The 14,773-nt window shown below is 49.9% G+C and overlaps 2 protein-coding genes and 1 long non-coding RNA gene across 15 annotated transcripts in view; 1 reads left to right on the plus strand and 2 right to left on the minus strand.

Moving 5' to 3' along the window:
* ARHGAP36 (Rho GTPase activating protein 36) overlaps nucleotides 1–4,489 on the minus strand; it is a gene marked incomplete at its 5' end in the record, with an annotated part of 26,306 nt that extends 21,817 nt beyond the window's left edge. For 2 of the 9 annotated variants that reach the window (XM_080365323.1, XM_080365324.1), the window contains 2 exons: nucleotides 424–510; nucleotides 2,236–2,447. In XM_080365323.1, coding sequence (XP_080221449.1) covers nucleotides 424–510; nucleotides 2,236–2,447 — 299 coding nt within the window. Of the gene's footprint in view, nucleotides 1–33; nucleotides 1,879–2,235; nucleotides 2,448–2,967; nucleotides 3,076–4,359 lie in introns of those variants that run through there. The other 7 variants (XM_080365322.1, XM_080365321.1, XM_080365320.1 and 4 more) reach the window with 7 other exon arrangements.
* The window catches only part of LOC308053740, a 12,768-nt gene extending 4,454 nt beyond the window's left edge, over nucleotides 1–8,314 (plus strand). The window contains exon 2 of the long non-coding RNA XR_013923779.1: nucleotides 1,875–8,314. This is a non-coding gene — a long non-coding RNA (uncharacterized lncRNA). The remainder of the gene's footprint in view (nucleotides 1–1,874) is intronic.
* ENOX2 (ecto-NOX disulfide-thiol exchanger 2) overlaps nucleotides 7,811–14,773 on the minus strand; it is a 51,041-nt gene continuing 44,078 nt past the window's right edge. For all 5 annotated transcript variants that reach the window (XM_080365299.1, XM_080365297.1, XM_080365296.1 and 2 more), the window contains 3 exons: nucleotides 14,028–14,136; nucleotides 12,409–12,494; nucleotides 7,811–8,412 (listed from right to left, as the gene is read on the minus strand). In XM_080365299.1, the coding sequence (XP_080221425.1) occupies nucleotides 8,281–8,412; nucleotides 12,409–12,494; nucleotides 14,028–14,136 (327 nt within the window). In that variant the 3' untranslated portion in view covers nucleotides 7,811–8,280. The remainder of the gene's footprint in view (nucleotides 8,413–12,408; nucleotides 12,495–14,027; nucleotides 14,137–14,773) is intronic.

Raw genomic sequence — 14,773 nt, forward strand, 5'->3', positions numbered from 1 at the left:
CTGAGAATTTTGCAGCTCCCTCCTTACACCCACCTCGCTTCACCCCTGCCATCCAATGATCTCCACCAAGTCAGGGGGCCCAAGGCTTTTGGCATTAACAGCTCCTGGCAGCCCATCTTCATACAAATCAGCTGAACTCTGCTTCTGGCCAGCCCCCGACTGCAGCTCAATGCAAGCAAAACCATGGGCTCTGGGTGGAAAGGGCTTGGGACAAGATGCCAGACTCGGACTGGTCTTGGGAGGATGCTGTGCAGATGTGCGCCCCTCCTCTCCTTCACCCACATCCCACCATGTGCTGGATGCTGAGGCGCAAGGGATAACTGCGGAGTGGTGGCCTCCTGAGAGAGCCTTGGCTGTTCAGTGTGGGGACACGGGGGCTGCGCGCTCGCTGCCGCTCCCTCTCTGCTCCTGCAGGGTGCTCACCGGGCCGGAGGGGCTGGGCAGCTGCTTCCCACGCTGCAAGGAGGTGGGTGTAGCAGCTTCGCTCCAGTGTGAGTGAAAAGAAGACAGCTTTGGGGGTTTGGATTTTTTTAAGTGATAAGAACCTTCTAAAACCTAAAAAGCAGCACACAACCCATTAAACGAGACTTACAGCCCCCTTTTATTCACAAGCTTTTCTTCTCTGCCTCCCCCCCTCCCCCATTTTAAATTGGTTTATTTCTTATTTTAACACCTAACACTAGGCTTCATCTCTTGTAAGACTTCCAGCACCAACCAGTGCTTGCCAAAACCTCACCAACACCTATACCCCTAGCACAGGCTGGACTGCAGCCCACAGCCCTTTGCGGGTCGCAGCCAGATGCCGAATGCCCCATCCCATCTCCTGCATCCTTGGGGAGCTCTCCCTGTTGCCTGCAGCCTCCTGGAGAGGCCACGCAGGGCCACTGCACCCAGCTCCTCACCTTGCACTAACCTGGGTGCCCCCAGCCTCCCGCAACACCTCGCTGGCACCCAGCAAACCCTGCCATGGTCTGAAGAGCAAAAAGCAGCAGTAAACAGAAGAAAGGACTGAGGTTATGAGCGTGTGCACAGAAAAGATATGGTCAGAGTACAGGCTGCGAAAGGAGCCTTCCCAAAGAAAGCTTTAAGGCAATAATGAAAAATAAACACGTGGAAATCTCCTAGAGCCAGCTGTGACAAGGCAGCCTCACAGGCTCTTGTACCAGCCTTCAGCGCAGCCCTGCCTGCCCACCTCCACCCCCTGTGCCCGGGGCAGTGTTTCTTTTGGCCAGGTTTCCAATATCTAAAGATACTTAGAGTTATTTAAATTTTTTAAAAAAAGAAAAAAGTTACACACTACCCAGTGGGGCACACCAAAAAAGGAATTCAGCTAAAGACAAAGATATTCTTGAAATGTTTCATGTTTATTACAAAAATTACGTGCCTCAGCACAGACGTGGTGACAAATGTGAGATGCAGCACAGCCAAGCTGCCTGGCACAGCTCAGCGCCTCAGGGTGTTTACCTGTGCAGGTGCCTACAACTGCCTCATACACTGGACTCAGGGGTAAACCACCCAGGAAAAGCTGGTGCAATTCCACTTACATGGCAGCTAATTCTGCAGGCAGCTTGATGCAGCACCGACCCCTACCCAGAGCCTGCCAGTCAGGGGATGCATTAGCAAAGGGGCCAGAAAATCACAATACCGTTGAGTTTTAGGTGAGGCACAGCCCACAGAGGCATTCATGTCTTGTTTTAATTGGTGGTTGGTTTTTTTTTTTTTCACTATTAAACAACACCAGGAGCTGTTCTTTAGGCTCTGCAGCTTGTTTGGCCACCCCTCAGCCTTCTGCCCCTCCACGTGCTCCCTCCAAGGCAAGCTCAGCAGTCAGCCTTGAAAGTCATACATGGTTGTTTATAACTTTCATCCCACAGGAAAAAAAGTGTGTGGAAGGAAGAAGCAGCCCTTTAGGAATGTATTTTATTTACTGTCTCAACGGGGCTGCATGCGAGAGGCCAGTCTTAAAGTAAAGTAAGTAACTGGTGCTACCAAGCTTTGAGAACAGAGATGCTCGGCCAGGAGCTCCCCTGGGATGGCAGCCGGGGTGCAAGAAGGGGGTGCAGATAAAACATCGGCTTTGATGGGCAAGAACATCTCCCCTTGCCAGCAACAGCTCATGCGTTTCTGCCATGCCCAGAAATGAGGGATGAGCAGATGCGGTGCCCGAGCAGGAGCCTCCCAGCAGCGCGGGATGGACAGACGAGTCCCCAGGACAGACACACTGAAGGGAATTACCTTTCTGCAGGCGAAGCTCGCAGCCGCTGCAGATCCCACATCCACAGCCCCTGCCCGAGTGGGAGGGACAGAGCCGAGTCACCGAGGATGCAGCTGCCCTGGGTCAGGGCGGAGGAAACCCGATTAGGAGAGGGAGCAGAACAGAGGGAGAGCAGGAGGGCAAGCTGCTGCTTATCTGGCCCTACCCGTGAGGGCTGTGAGCACAGCCCCATAAAGCACCGTCACCGGCTTTCTGACAAACTCCTGCTTCATCTGTTAACTCCAAAAAACCTGGCCTTACTTCTTGCAGCAAGCATGTATTTCTGCTCATGGGAGCAGCTAGGCCACCGACACCTCCGACCACCCCAAGGGCAGCCCCGCAGAGCCCCGTGGTGGGCGGCAGGACAGCCCCTCCGGCCGGGCACTGGTGCTCCGCGCGAGGGGCACACCGGTACACAGTAGGGGCAAAAAACCAGAGTACTGCAAATCCTCTCGTCGAGGGGGATGCCGTAGAAGGAATCTCACTAACTGGAAAACAAAAATAAAATGCCTTTCGCTGGGAGTGTTAACACAGCACTTCCTCTCCGCAATGACTTTCCCCGCTTATTTTTAGGACCAGGGCTTATTTAAGGAGATCTCACGGGAAAAGCCCAGTCCAGCTGCCCCTTCCATTCCCAAGGAGCTGCAGTTGCTCCCCCATTTTCAGCACCGAAGTTAACCTCTTCCCAGCTAGAACAAAGGGCTGACATTTACCTTCCTTCCTCCTCACAGCACAGCCAGGAGCAGCGCAGGCTCCCTTCTCTTCCTTCAAGGTGATGGTTTTCAGAGCAGTGTCTTGCGCAGCCCCGAAGAGCCGGTGGGGGAACCTTCCCTGCCTGCTGGCAGGAGGAGAAGCAGAGAAGTGACAGAGAGGAGATGCTGCAGCTGAACACAGCTGAGGGGAGGAGAGGGGTGATGAGAACATGAAATTTCTGCCAAAAAAAACGAGAGCCAGAAACGCTGTGTGGAGAGAGAGAGCGAGAGAGCAGGGTTAGATGGGAAGGAGCAGCGCTTCCCACGCCTGACAGTGTTTGTGCCTTGGCAGGGCATCGATCATGGCTCAGTTGATCTCCTCTGTCCCCATGCTTTCCCCTCTCTTACCTACCAGTAAACTAGGACACCTACCAAAGCATCAGCTGTTCTGCCAGGTGAAACCTGGAAAGGAAATTTGCTGCCTGGGTGCTGGTCAATGAGGGCCCGTGGATGGTCTTCACGTTGGCTGCCCAGGCAGACCCCCCAGCTGCCCCATCACAGCACCTTCCCAAGGACCGAGTCTCCAGGGCGGGCAGGCACGGGCAGGCTGGGCCAGGCACACGGCTGTGCTCCGCACCCATGATGGGCCTGAGGGGCCGCAGGGGTCCCCCGCAAAGCTCTGCTGTTAAAGTGCCCACAGACCCGACAGGACAGCTACCATCTCGCACAACGTGCTGTATGTGGAGGGCTAGACCCCAGAGAGACTTACACATCTACAGCAACCCACAAGCCACCCAAAACTGGCACCTCCTTGCGCATTAACATGCCGATGAGCACCTTGGGGACCGCAGCTGGGCTCGTGGTCCATGACGTGGTGATGACAGCGGTGCCACAACATGTTCCCATGGCAGAGCCGTGCTGCCCCAGCTCTGCCCCAGTCCCACTGCAGGAAGCCGAGCTGAGGACATGGCGCAGAACCCCGGGAAGCCATCCAGCGCCTGCTCTGCGGGGGCCCACGTGCAGTACAGAAGCGGGTGACCGCCCGCATGAGGTTTAATGAAGGACCATCCCTGCACCCGTGCCCGAAGAGAGGGGAAACATCTGCAGCCCCTGCTTTCACTCCAGGTTTGCCCACTAAGATGCACAGCCGGTCACAGCAGGTCACAGCACCGGGGTGACAGGCCTCACCTAGGGCTCGTCTCGCTGCTGCTGCTACTAATGGGACAGCTTTCCTCTTAGCAAAGGGTCCCCCAGCCCCCTCGCCCCCTCCGGAGGACTCAGCTGACAGTGCCCCAGCGCCAGGCAGTCCTGGACGGCATGCCCATTCACTGGTGGCCCTCCTGTCCCCCATGGGATTGCTAACGCCAGCTTCCATGCAGCAATTCAAACCTCGGGATGTTCCTACGTGCTCACCGATGAGCGCGAGGAGATTCCTGGCTCACTCCTGGCCATCCACAGGCTCCCCTTTAAACCAGACATCTGCCGTTCCGTTGGGACCCAGCTCTGCCACTGCCCGAGGGAGCTCTGCATCTCCTGAGGGAGCTCTGCATCTCCCAACGGAGCAGGCACCGGCTGCCACCAGCCAACTCGCTTCCCTCCCCGCAGCAGCTGCGCCTTGAGAGGCCACAGCCAGGCTGGCAGCCCCCTCCAGCACAGCCCCTGCGCGGGAAGCCCCTCTGCAGGCTGCTGCACCTCTGTGGAGGCTGCCCAGTTCCCACGTCCTCCGTGCATCGCCTCGCTGCCCGTCTGTGCCAGCAAGTACAAACTGGTGTTGCTGTGCTGCACCAGACACCCACCCCAAAACCCACCATAAGCATCAGCCTCCACCTGCTTTGAAGAGGGAAGGAGGAGGTACGGACCTTGCAGTCGCTGCCCATTGCATCTGAAGAGGCTGCAGAGGAAGCAGGGAGCATTTTGCAGCCATTTGCTATGGATGCCCTGCTGGCCCAATGTTTGTGAATGCCCTTGAAACGTACTACGACGACAGTGCAGCCCCACGTTGGTAGAGGACTTGGGGTGGAGCACCCCCTTTCCTGCAGCAGGCAATGTAAGCTAGGTGAGAAAAAGGAAGCAGCAGGGACAAGATTTGCCCATAAAAAATGTTTATTCCTTAAAAATACAACGTTCACCTGCAGTGACACTATTCAGAACATTTCTTTAGAAGGGTTTTTATCTGCTTCCAGTGTAGCAAGCGCCAGGAGCAAGGAGGGCAGGCAGCCTGGTTCCAACAGACAGGTTTTATCACCTGTTCCTGTTGCCTGCACCCAAGCCTGGAGGGCCCTCACCAGCTGCTCCAGCTCCAGGAGGCACCCACTGCCAGGGCTCTCCCTGGAGGCAGGGAGGGTTGGATTACCTGCACCAGCATGTCCCTTCCATCCTCGCTGTCCAGGGAGCCCCTCTGTAGAACAGGTTTCTCCTGGTGGCAAAGAGCACAGGGGGTTTCAGGGAAACCTCAGTCCCTCTGGAAGGGCGTTGGTAAAGAAAGCTTGGAGAGGGGAAGGAGCAGGACCCAGGACTCCTCTGGCCCTTATTTGCTTTTACAGCAGCGAGCCATCGTTCTGTAGGTCCCAGCTCCACTCCCTTCCACTGCCCCACAGAACAACCTGCCTGCTCCACCATGACACTGCAGAAGACCGTCTCGGCCACACCAGCTCCCACAGGATGCGCCTTTTGCTGGCCAAGATGGCCTGTCCCAGTTACCCCTTCCACCCTGCAGCCGATACTCCAGAGGACTGGAGCATCATGAGTCCTTCTGCTGCATGAGCTTTCACGTTTTAGGTTAAATCCAGGCACCATGCCTCGTTCGCCCAGCCGATCTCCTCTGGATGCAGAGTCCAAGGTACATGCCTTTCCTGACTCCTCTGTGCTCTGACCACGTCTGACCTCTCCGCTCTAAAACAGTCTCATTTTCTGAAGTTTCTTTCCTCATTTTCCAAAGGAGAGGTCTCTGCTGAACACAGACTGCTACCCTGTCCCCTCTCCACCTGGCTGGACTGAAGGGACAGGGCAATGGCAATGAGTTCCTGCAGGCACATCTCCTCCACAACCACCCCAACTTCCCGCTGCCCTTGCAGAACAGGTATGGGGCTCTGCAACTGGAACCAACAATGATGAGGACAATGGTTCATCTAGGCTGGAGGAGCTGCCAAGGTTAAGTCAGCTTACGCCCCATGTCAAACCACTTCCATAAAGAACAGATGGGTCATTCTGATACCAGACTCCTCTGAGAGGAACAGAAGGCCCAATACGCACAGTGGACCTGCTGCGTCCCTGGGGACTGGGTTAAAGGTGTGAAGGGACAGCTGCCTACCCTGGTACAGCCCTCAGATTATTATCCATTATTGAATTTTCCAGCAGACGGCGGTGAAGTTGCAAGAAGCCCAAGGGCAATCAAGAGAGACTTCAGGGCATTGGGACAACTGGTTAAGGGATCAGGAGCACAAGTGGTGTTCTCCTCTATCCTTCCAGTTGCAGGGAAGGATGAGAGGAGAAACAGGAACACCCAGCAGATCAATACCTGCCTCCAAGCCTGGTGTAACCAGAATTTTTGGTTTTTTTGATCATGGATTGGTCTACACAACAGAAAGGCTGCTGGTGACAGATGGGGTACATCTGTCTCAAAGGGGGAAAAGGATCCTTGTGCAGGACTTAGCAGGGCTCACTGAAAGCCCTGAAAAGGAACGGCATGAAACCAGGCCTGCTAGAGAGAAGCCGGAGGTGGCACACCAGTGTTGGAGGGACAGTGTACTAGTGAGGTCCTCCACTCTGCTCCACAATATGCTGAGTATGCTGGAGCACATACGAAATGTCCCTGCACTAACGCGCGCAGCACCGTAGCCATCTCGCTGGAGGCAGGGGATGGAGATCCACACAGCAGCAAAGACACAAGGGTTGTTGATGTGTTAGAAACTGTGAAAGTGTCTGAGAACAGTCACATAGGAATTAGGGCTTCTCCCCCAAAAAGGTGGCAAGATCAATAGTCCAACTGACATGCATTGACACCAATGCACACAGCACCAGCAACAAACAGGAGGAGCTGGAAGCCACTGTGCAGCTGACAAACTATGATATAGTTGCCACCACAGAAACACAGTGGGATGACCCACACAACTGCAGTGCTACAGTGGATGGCTATAAACTCTTCAGAAGGGACAGGCAAGGAGGCAGAGGTGGTGGAGTAGCCCTGTGTGTTTGGGAGAGTTTTGACTGTCTAGAGCTTGACAGTCCAGTTGGCAGCCGGTCACACATGGTGTTCCCCAGGGCTTGGTACTGGGGATGGTTCTCTTTAATATCTTTATCAGTGATCTGGACACTGGATGGAGTGCACCCTCAGTAAGTTTGCAGAGGACACCAGGCTGGGCAGGAGCGTTGATCTGCTGGAGGGCAGGAAGGCTCTACAGAGCAATCTGATCAGGTTGGACTAACAGGCCAAGGCATTTTACCCTACAGCTTACTAACCTTCTGCAGAGAGTTGGGGAGGAGGCTGCCATTTATTGAGAACATGAGGAACAGCCTTTAGGAAGGTCCAGCAGGAGAAAAGTCTGTGCTGCTTGTAGCGCTTCTTGAAGTTCAGTCTCCAAAGCAAAGTGGGTGGAGAAATTTGGTGGTAAGCCATCACTAAAACAGGGGTTGGATGTAGGCTCCCTGCTCCACCCAAATCAATGGAAAACTAAATAACCTTCCCATGCAAAAAATTATTTACAGACTGACTCTATGATGCACAGACCACCAGTGGCACTGCCATAATCAAACACGGCTCCTAGAGACACTGCCTTCATCTTAGCTTAACTGTTAAACCATTAGTAGAGAAAACAGCATGAAAAAGAACCAACTGTTTGGCTTAGAGAACTCTGAGCCACCCAAATCTGTTTAAACATACCTGGTTTTAATCATAGAAATGTCTAAAAAAATTGCTTCCCCCCCGTGCTTTTGGTGGTTCTAGAAACCAGAAAATGCATCTTTGTTGTTGCTTCAGAGGACAGTCTATGGCTGCTCCTATCAGCAAAAAGAAGGTGCAGGATGAGAAATTTGGGCACACAAAACACATACAACATTAGCAAAACATACAGTCAACACACTGTGCTTAAAAATATCAGACACGACCTTCTTTCACAAAATATATTGAACAGCACTTGCCTGTTAACAAATAACTGATCAAAGAAGCTACAGAACTTGAAGTTTCTTCCAGTGCTGCTCTGGACTTAGTTTCACTTACATCTTACACCACCCAAGTCCGTGATGCGTGCAAGATAATCATCACGAACAGAGGAAAGAGGCATCCCAGGTTTTCTTGATGTACATATCTTGCTGCTGCTTTTAGTGTTAAGTCAAAGCTCAAGTCATTTTCAATCCATCAAAGCCACAAAACTTCCACCTTTTCTCTAGACTGGCCCCAACCCCACTCAGCTCCTGCCTGAACGTGTTCTGGAGTCGAGTCATGAGAACTTCCACTTCTGCAGTGCAAATCTGTGAAAACAAAAGGAAAGCTTCACTAAAAATGAACTCTTTTGGTTATGGAAGCCCTGTAATGACTGGCGATATTCAAGCTCAAACACATTTAATTGCTAAAGTACACCACGGCTTTCCCTAGACACACTGTCCAAACACGGTGATAATCTTGGGGCGGCATGAATTGTGCTACTGTCACTTTTTGGGCCAAGATGGCTGCAGACATAACACTAGAAACAAGGGTAAAAGGACTGCCCTTGTTTTTTCCACTGTGAAATGCAAGATAAAGAATTAAAAACTCCCAAGCATTTAAGTAACTGAACACTGAGTACTTTTACCACTGCTTCAAGAACAGAATTCTCAGTTACTAGGTATAGAAATTAGGGACAGAGGGAAATTACATTCACGTTCTGAACAGTCACAAGCCTTCCTGTACAGCGCAGCTACCATGCCCCTAACAGCACAGGAGTTGCTCAAACAGAGCTAAGACACAAGATCTGGACAATACATTGCTGCAGAAAAAAACCTAAACGGAGAAGATGGACAGATTTGCTAGAGGAGGTCAGACTAAAGGCTTGTCAAGCCAGACTCTTGTTTCAGAGAGTGACTCATGGTGGAGGATGATCCACCCAGTTCCTGTCCTGAACCAGACCAGAGGGTTGGCACAGCCCCAGGGATGTCACCCTCCCGCTGTTCAAGATGACTGGTGGCACCTTTCTTCAGGGAGCGCTCTCTGTGGTAGCTTTTTAAGCTTCTGTAACACTGCAAGAGGTAGGAAGCATAACGTGTTACACCATTATCTCATACAACTGAATCTTACTTCCAAAAACATTGACAAAATTACATGTTTTCTCAACACTGAGCTGCAGCTAAAGCCTCTGTAGTGTTTTGGTGGGGTTGAAGCAGGGCATGCGCCTGCCAGCATCTTTACCCAGTCACACACCAGCTATAGAATCTCCATCACAAGTCAAAGACACATCGGCAGGAAGGCCTGTAAATTTGACTGCTCAGGCATATACTACATACAATTAAAGTTCAGCATGTGAATAAACTTTAAGATGCTGCACACTAACAGTTACAGGACATATAAAGAGCACAAGGACCATGTCCACCTTATATTCAATTGCCTGCAACGGTTTTCTTATGGCAGCAGAAAAATTAAAACCTTATTTATTATACTCACAAGAATTCACGATTGCTTCTGCTGTGCATTTGAGACTGCTTTGACATGTGTTCAGAGCTTTTTCTGCACAATAAACTCATCTACCTGCTGGTTAGGTAGAGCATCAGGATGTATTTTTGAATAAGAACATTGATATTTTCCAAGAACGCAGCACAATGTAACATCTTCTATTGACCTACCCTACCACAGTCACTGTCTCTTATTTTTAATTCCCTTTACAGTCTGCAGAGTTTTTGTAGCTCTGGACTTGCAGCACTGTGCATTTCCAAGGACTGTACTTTAAGCTAGGTGTGTACTGACTGCATACCTCAGCAGTGCTTCCTTCCTGCTGGTTTCGTTTTCACCCCTGCCACAGTGGATTCAGCTTGAACGTTCTGTAATGTCAAGCCTGATCCCACTTCACTGTCTCCAATACAATGCATCACTGGATTTTCCAGAAGATAATCTTGAGTCACTGCCCCTACCATGCTTCCAAACTGATGTTCCACTCTGACCTTCTCAAGGCAGCATTACATTGCTCTTTTGATTCACGTACTTTCTGTGTATGCCAGCACGAATTACAGTTTTGAGCTAGCACTTAGCTAGGGAGAAAAGGTTTTTACTTCCAAAGCACAGGGTACCATTTACCACTGGGAAGACAACATACACAGAGAGGAGAATGTTCACTCTTAAGCCCTCATTAGTGCACAGGTGCATTCCTCTGAAAGCCCTTTGGCAGTAATTGCAGGTCCACAGTTTTCAGAGTGTGCCCAACGTGATAAAGATCAAAAGCATCTGCTTTGCAAGAAGGATTTGCATTTGGTGGATGCACTTTTGTCATCGTGCTGTTCTGGTATCAGGCAAAAACAACAGTCCGCATTTTGACAGAGGCAGAGAAAGAGCACAAGCTCACGCTGGCACTAAGTCTGGTAAGGCAGAGGTCCAACCTAAGACATGAAACAGAGTGGACACCCTGGGAGAAACATCACCTACACTGCCCGGCACCTGCGATGCCCAGAGTGTTGCAGACAGTTTCTGTAAGGACTGTTTCATGGCTTCAAACCACCCTCTATTTTAATTTCTGCACTGTCTGCTGGCCTTCTTGGTGAGAATGGTGGGCAGGGAACAGGGAAAAAACATTCCTCTTCCTCTCCTGCTGGCAGCATCAAAAAACCTGGTTCTGCTTTCAAGTGCTCCTCCTGAACTTCTACCTCACCTCAAGCCCAAAGATCTGCTAGACATTATAAGCAACACTCCTAGCTAATACCTAGCTCCTGCAATAACCAAGAGGGAGAGACCAGAGCTAAGATGCAACCTGGAGAAGAAATGGGAAGACCTCCTTTCAAAAGACCAGGCACAAAAGACCTGGGCAAGTCAGCAGCCTGCTGTGTTTACCTGAGTGTCAGCAAACAATAAAAAGACCAGATGCCATTGCAGAGATTAAAGGATATACTTTTCACAGGGCTTTTCTGCTAAGCTTATTGTAGAAACTTCTAGTAGCCCTTTTCTGTGCTGTAGATTCCAGAGAGGAAGTGTCAGAAGTCAGATCAATGATACAATGGCATTTCCTTAGGAGTTCTAAAGAAAAATAAAGGCAGCTGTTTGCAAAACAAATTCAGAACTAGAATGAGAAGACAGATTATTAGATGTCTTTAAAAGGCTGGAGTGAGCCTGGAAAACACAGGCCAGAGAGCTGCTCTTTCTTTGAATGGGGTAAAATAAACAGTAAGTTATAAACAAAAGCAGCTGAAAAAGAAGAAATGATTCCCACACTGTAAGTAAGACTCCTGTTCCTGGGACACTTTGAGGAAGACAACTGAAGAACAGTATAGTAGAGGAGCAAGACATAACTTCCTTGAACATTCAATAGCCTTTGCACAGTTCTTCCCCGTTTACTCTGAACAGGAGTCTGAAGCCAGCAATACACAGAAATACTGCAGGGAACAGCAGCTTCTGGTTGTACTAAGGAAAATGCACGAGCACTGCTTTTTTTTATTATTGCCCTTCTTGACCCCTGCATGCAGGGCTTGATCCCTCCACTTAGCACAGACCCCTGTAAGCAGGGACTGTGATTCAGTGCGTGTGCTTTTGCAGTGTAAGGCCCTTGCACAGCACCCTCCTAAAAATTACTTCACTGACAGTATCAAAACAGAGACAGAAAAGGCTCAGCGAAGGGCCACAAGATCAGAGATACTGAAAAACTTTGCTCAGAGACACAAAAACAATATGACTGTCCAGTTTAGAGAGAATATATAAACAGTGGCATGGCAGATGTAAGATAATAAACAGTATGCAAGAGGTGGGTTGTTTGCTCTTTTCCTTAGAGGTCATAAGGATAAGGCAAACAGAGGCAGCAAACTTAAAACAGAATAAACAAAAATATGTTTTAGATGGAGATTGTAAAGATGGAATTCACTGCTGCAGAACACAGCTACCACCATCAAAGTGTTCTTGAATTACAAGCATGAATATCTGCAGTAAGAACATCATCCTCTACTCTGTATTTAGGTTAACATAAAGTTGCATAAGGGCTAAGCCAGAAGCTGGGCTGCTTTGAGAACCCTGATCTAGTGAAAGAGGTCCCCTGCCTACAGCAGGGGGTGGACTAGGTGATCTTTAAAGGTCCCTCCCAATGCAACCCATTCTGTAACTCTAAGTTCACCCCCTCCCTTGTCCTCTCCCAGCAAATTATTGCAGTTAATCGACACCAGTTATTAGTGTCCAGCTCCAGCACCATTCCCAGGGAGAGACTGAAGCTCCCTACCAGCCACAGAGCGGACACACCTGGGGCACGAACATATCGCCCAGGCTGGCTCAGGGAACTGGAAGTGCTGGTACGTCGGTACACCTACTTTGCTGTCCAGACGCTGCAGGTAGGAACAGATGTACTCTATGCTTGCTCCAAATGGGTGCACATGAAGAAATGTTGAAATTATTCCTGGGGAAAGGAACACATCAAACATTATTTCATGAGATGAACCAGCTGAGAACACCAGCTCTCTGCTACAGCTGGCTCAGCACAGAGGGACCTAATCGAGCATTTTTGGTTGTAAGTACAGTGAGGTTTGGCTCGTAGTCTGTAAAGGAAACAACAGGTAACCAACACAGCTGGTTAGTGCTTAAAACACACCTCACCACTCTCACTCCTCGCCGAGTACTGGTAACACGCCCAGTGATGAACCACGCAGATTACCATACCTGTAGGGAAGCAAGGCCCAAGGAGAGGGAAAGCAGAGCTCTCCTCCAGCTATACTATCAAAGGTCAAGGAGCAGGAACTGACAGAAGGCAAATGGGGAAAGCAGCAGTGGCATGTGTGTCCCACCCCAGCAGTTTTGCAGCACTCAGCTAAACAGAGCAAACCACATTTGCACCCTGTCATGAAGAGGGTCCTTTCCAGCTCACGGCCAGCACTGCATATCAAAAAGGCTGACTTGCATTTCTGACCATCACCTGCAGAAAAAGGTGCTCCCCAAAGTCTCCTCCTTCCCAATGCAGAAACCAGCCCATGACCTGGCACAAACAGATCCACCTGCATAACAATAAATGATTTATTGTTATTCTCAAATCAGATGTAGAGGGATGGCTAAGGAGAACTTGGCTGAGTGACAATGAACTAAAGAAAATGCCTTGTCCCACCCAGCAAGGCAAGGACTTCTGTTTCTCCTTTGCAATGCTCCAGAAAATCCTCAACTACCCAGTGCTTTGGGCCAAAAAGTTGTAGCATGCCACATTAGGTTATTTTTCAATATTACTAGGAATAGGCAAGGGGAGAGGAAATAAAAAGGGTAGCAGACACACCTGTGCTGTAAATCAGAGGTCACCAATCCCTTTGTGAGCACCACTTAAAAATGCTGGCAATATTTCTCATTCCGTTGAGCCTGGACTTCCCTCCCTGCCACCTTTCTCCAACCCCTCATTCCTCTCTGGCTCTATCTTCTAAAACTAGTTGAGCTTATCTGCTGGGGATCCGCAGCACACCACGCCTGACCTAACGGTGTGCCTTACTGCTGTGTGGGTCCACAAGTGCCATCCACACTGTAAGGTGCTGCAGCACTCGAGGTGATTAAAGTCTTTGAGCCTTTGACGCTGCTTAGGATCCTGTAAGGTCAATTAGGCTCTAACTGAATGAAGACAGACCCTCTAACTTACTACCTTCAGTGATGCCTCCCAGAACAGCAACTTGCACTCCAATACATGCTGACCTGGACTGTCACTACACACAAGCCCACTTCACACGTGTGTGGTTTTGACTGAAAGGGGTACAGCACAAGATTTCCACATGGGCAATACATTAGGTGAAACGCTGACCCCTGCACAGCTAGAGGCTTTCCTTGGTTCCAGGACTCCTGCCTTCATTGGCATGACCAAAGGAACAAGGGGTGACCAGAGGGAGCTGTGAGGCCACCTTGAAGTAAGTCCCACTCAGTTCAGGTCTCCAGCATTGTCACCAAGCCCATCGAAAGAACTTACCAACTAACAGAACTTCTCGTTCAGATTTCACAGGACTATTGCTCAACGTCTTCTCAGCTGGACACTCCTTCTCCTGGCTGCACGCACAAACTCTGGATGTACTGCTCTCCTGCAAAAAACCCACAGGGCCTGTTCCATGCACCAACGGCACAGCAGGCACTCTTACACATCAAGCAGCAGCCCAGTCAGACTTGACAGAGTCTGTATCTTTGTTTTCCCATTTCTGTGAGTCACTGCATTCATCGCATTGCTGTATCTACTGTTTATTTTGCAAAATGCTTCCAACAAGGCACAGCTGTGTTCATGCTGCTGTGACTGAATTATCAAGTTATATTAAAAGCCCACAAAGTTAAGTAAGATGCAACGAAGATGCTGATAAACACACTTTATCAGCCCTGTTTGCTGGTATGACGTCAGCTCTAGAAGGACTTTATTATAAATAATAAAAGAAAACACAGACTAGAAAGCAAGCCTTACAGTGACTAATTCAGATGCAGATGCTTATTTTTCAGATGCCTAAACGGAGGCAATATGATCAACTAAGTGGCCAACGGCTGCAAAGAGTTTAGGATCAGAATGTCCTTGACCAGAGTTTGTGGTACTGAATTAAAACAAAATGTTGCATAATTTATTATCCCAAGAAAAAACACAAGACTGGCAGTGATGTAAAGACTTGGTGGGTGCACTAAAAGCAGTACTTTCTTTTATTCCTGAGTTTTATGCAAAATTCCAGTGGTCTGAGAGCT

The sequence above is a fragment of the Falco punctatus genome (genome assembly GCF_963210335.1).
Source record: "Falco punctatus genome assembly, chromosome: 15".
In the NCBI taxonomy this organism is placed as follows: domain Eukaryota; kingdom Metazoa; phylum Chordata; class Aves; order Falconiformes; family Falconidae; genus Falco; species Falco punctatus.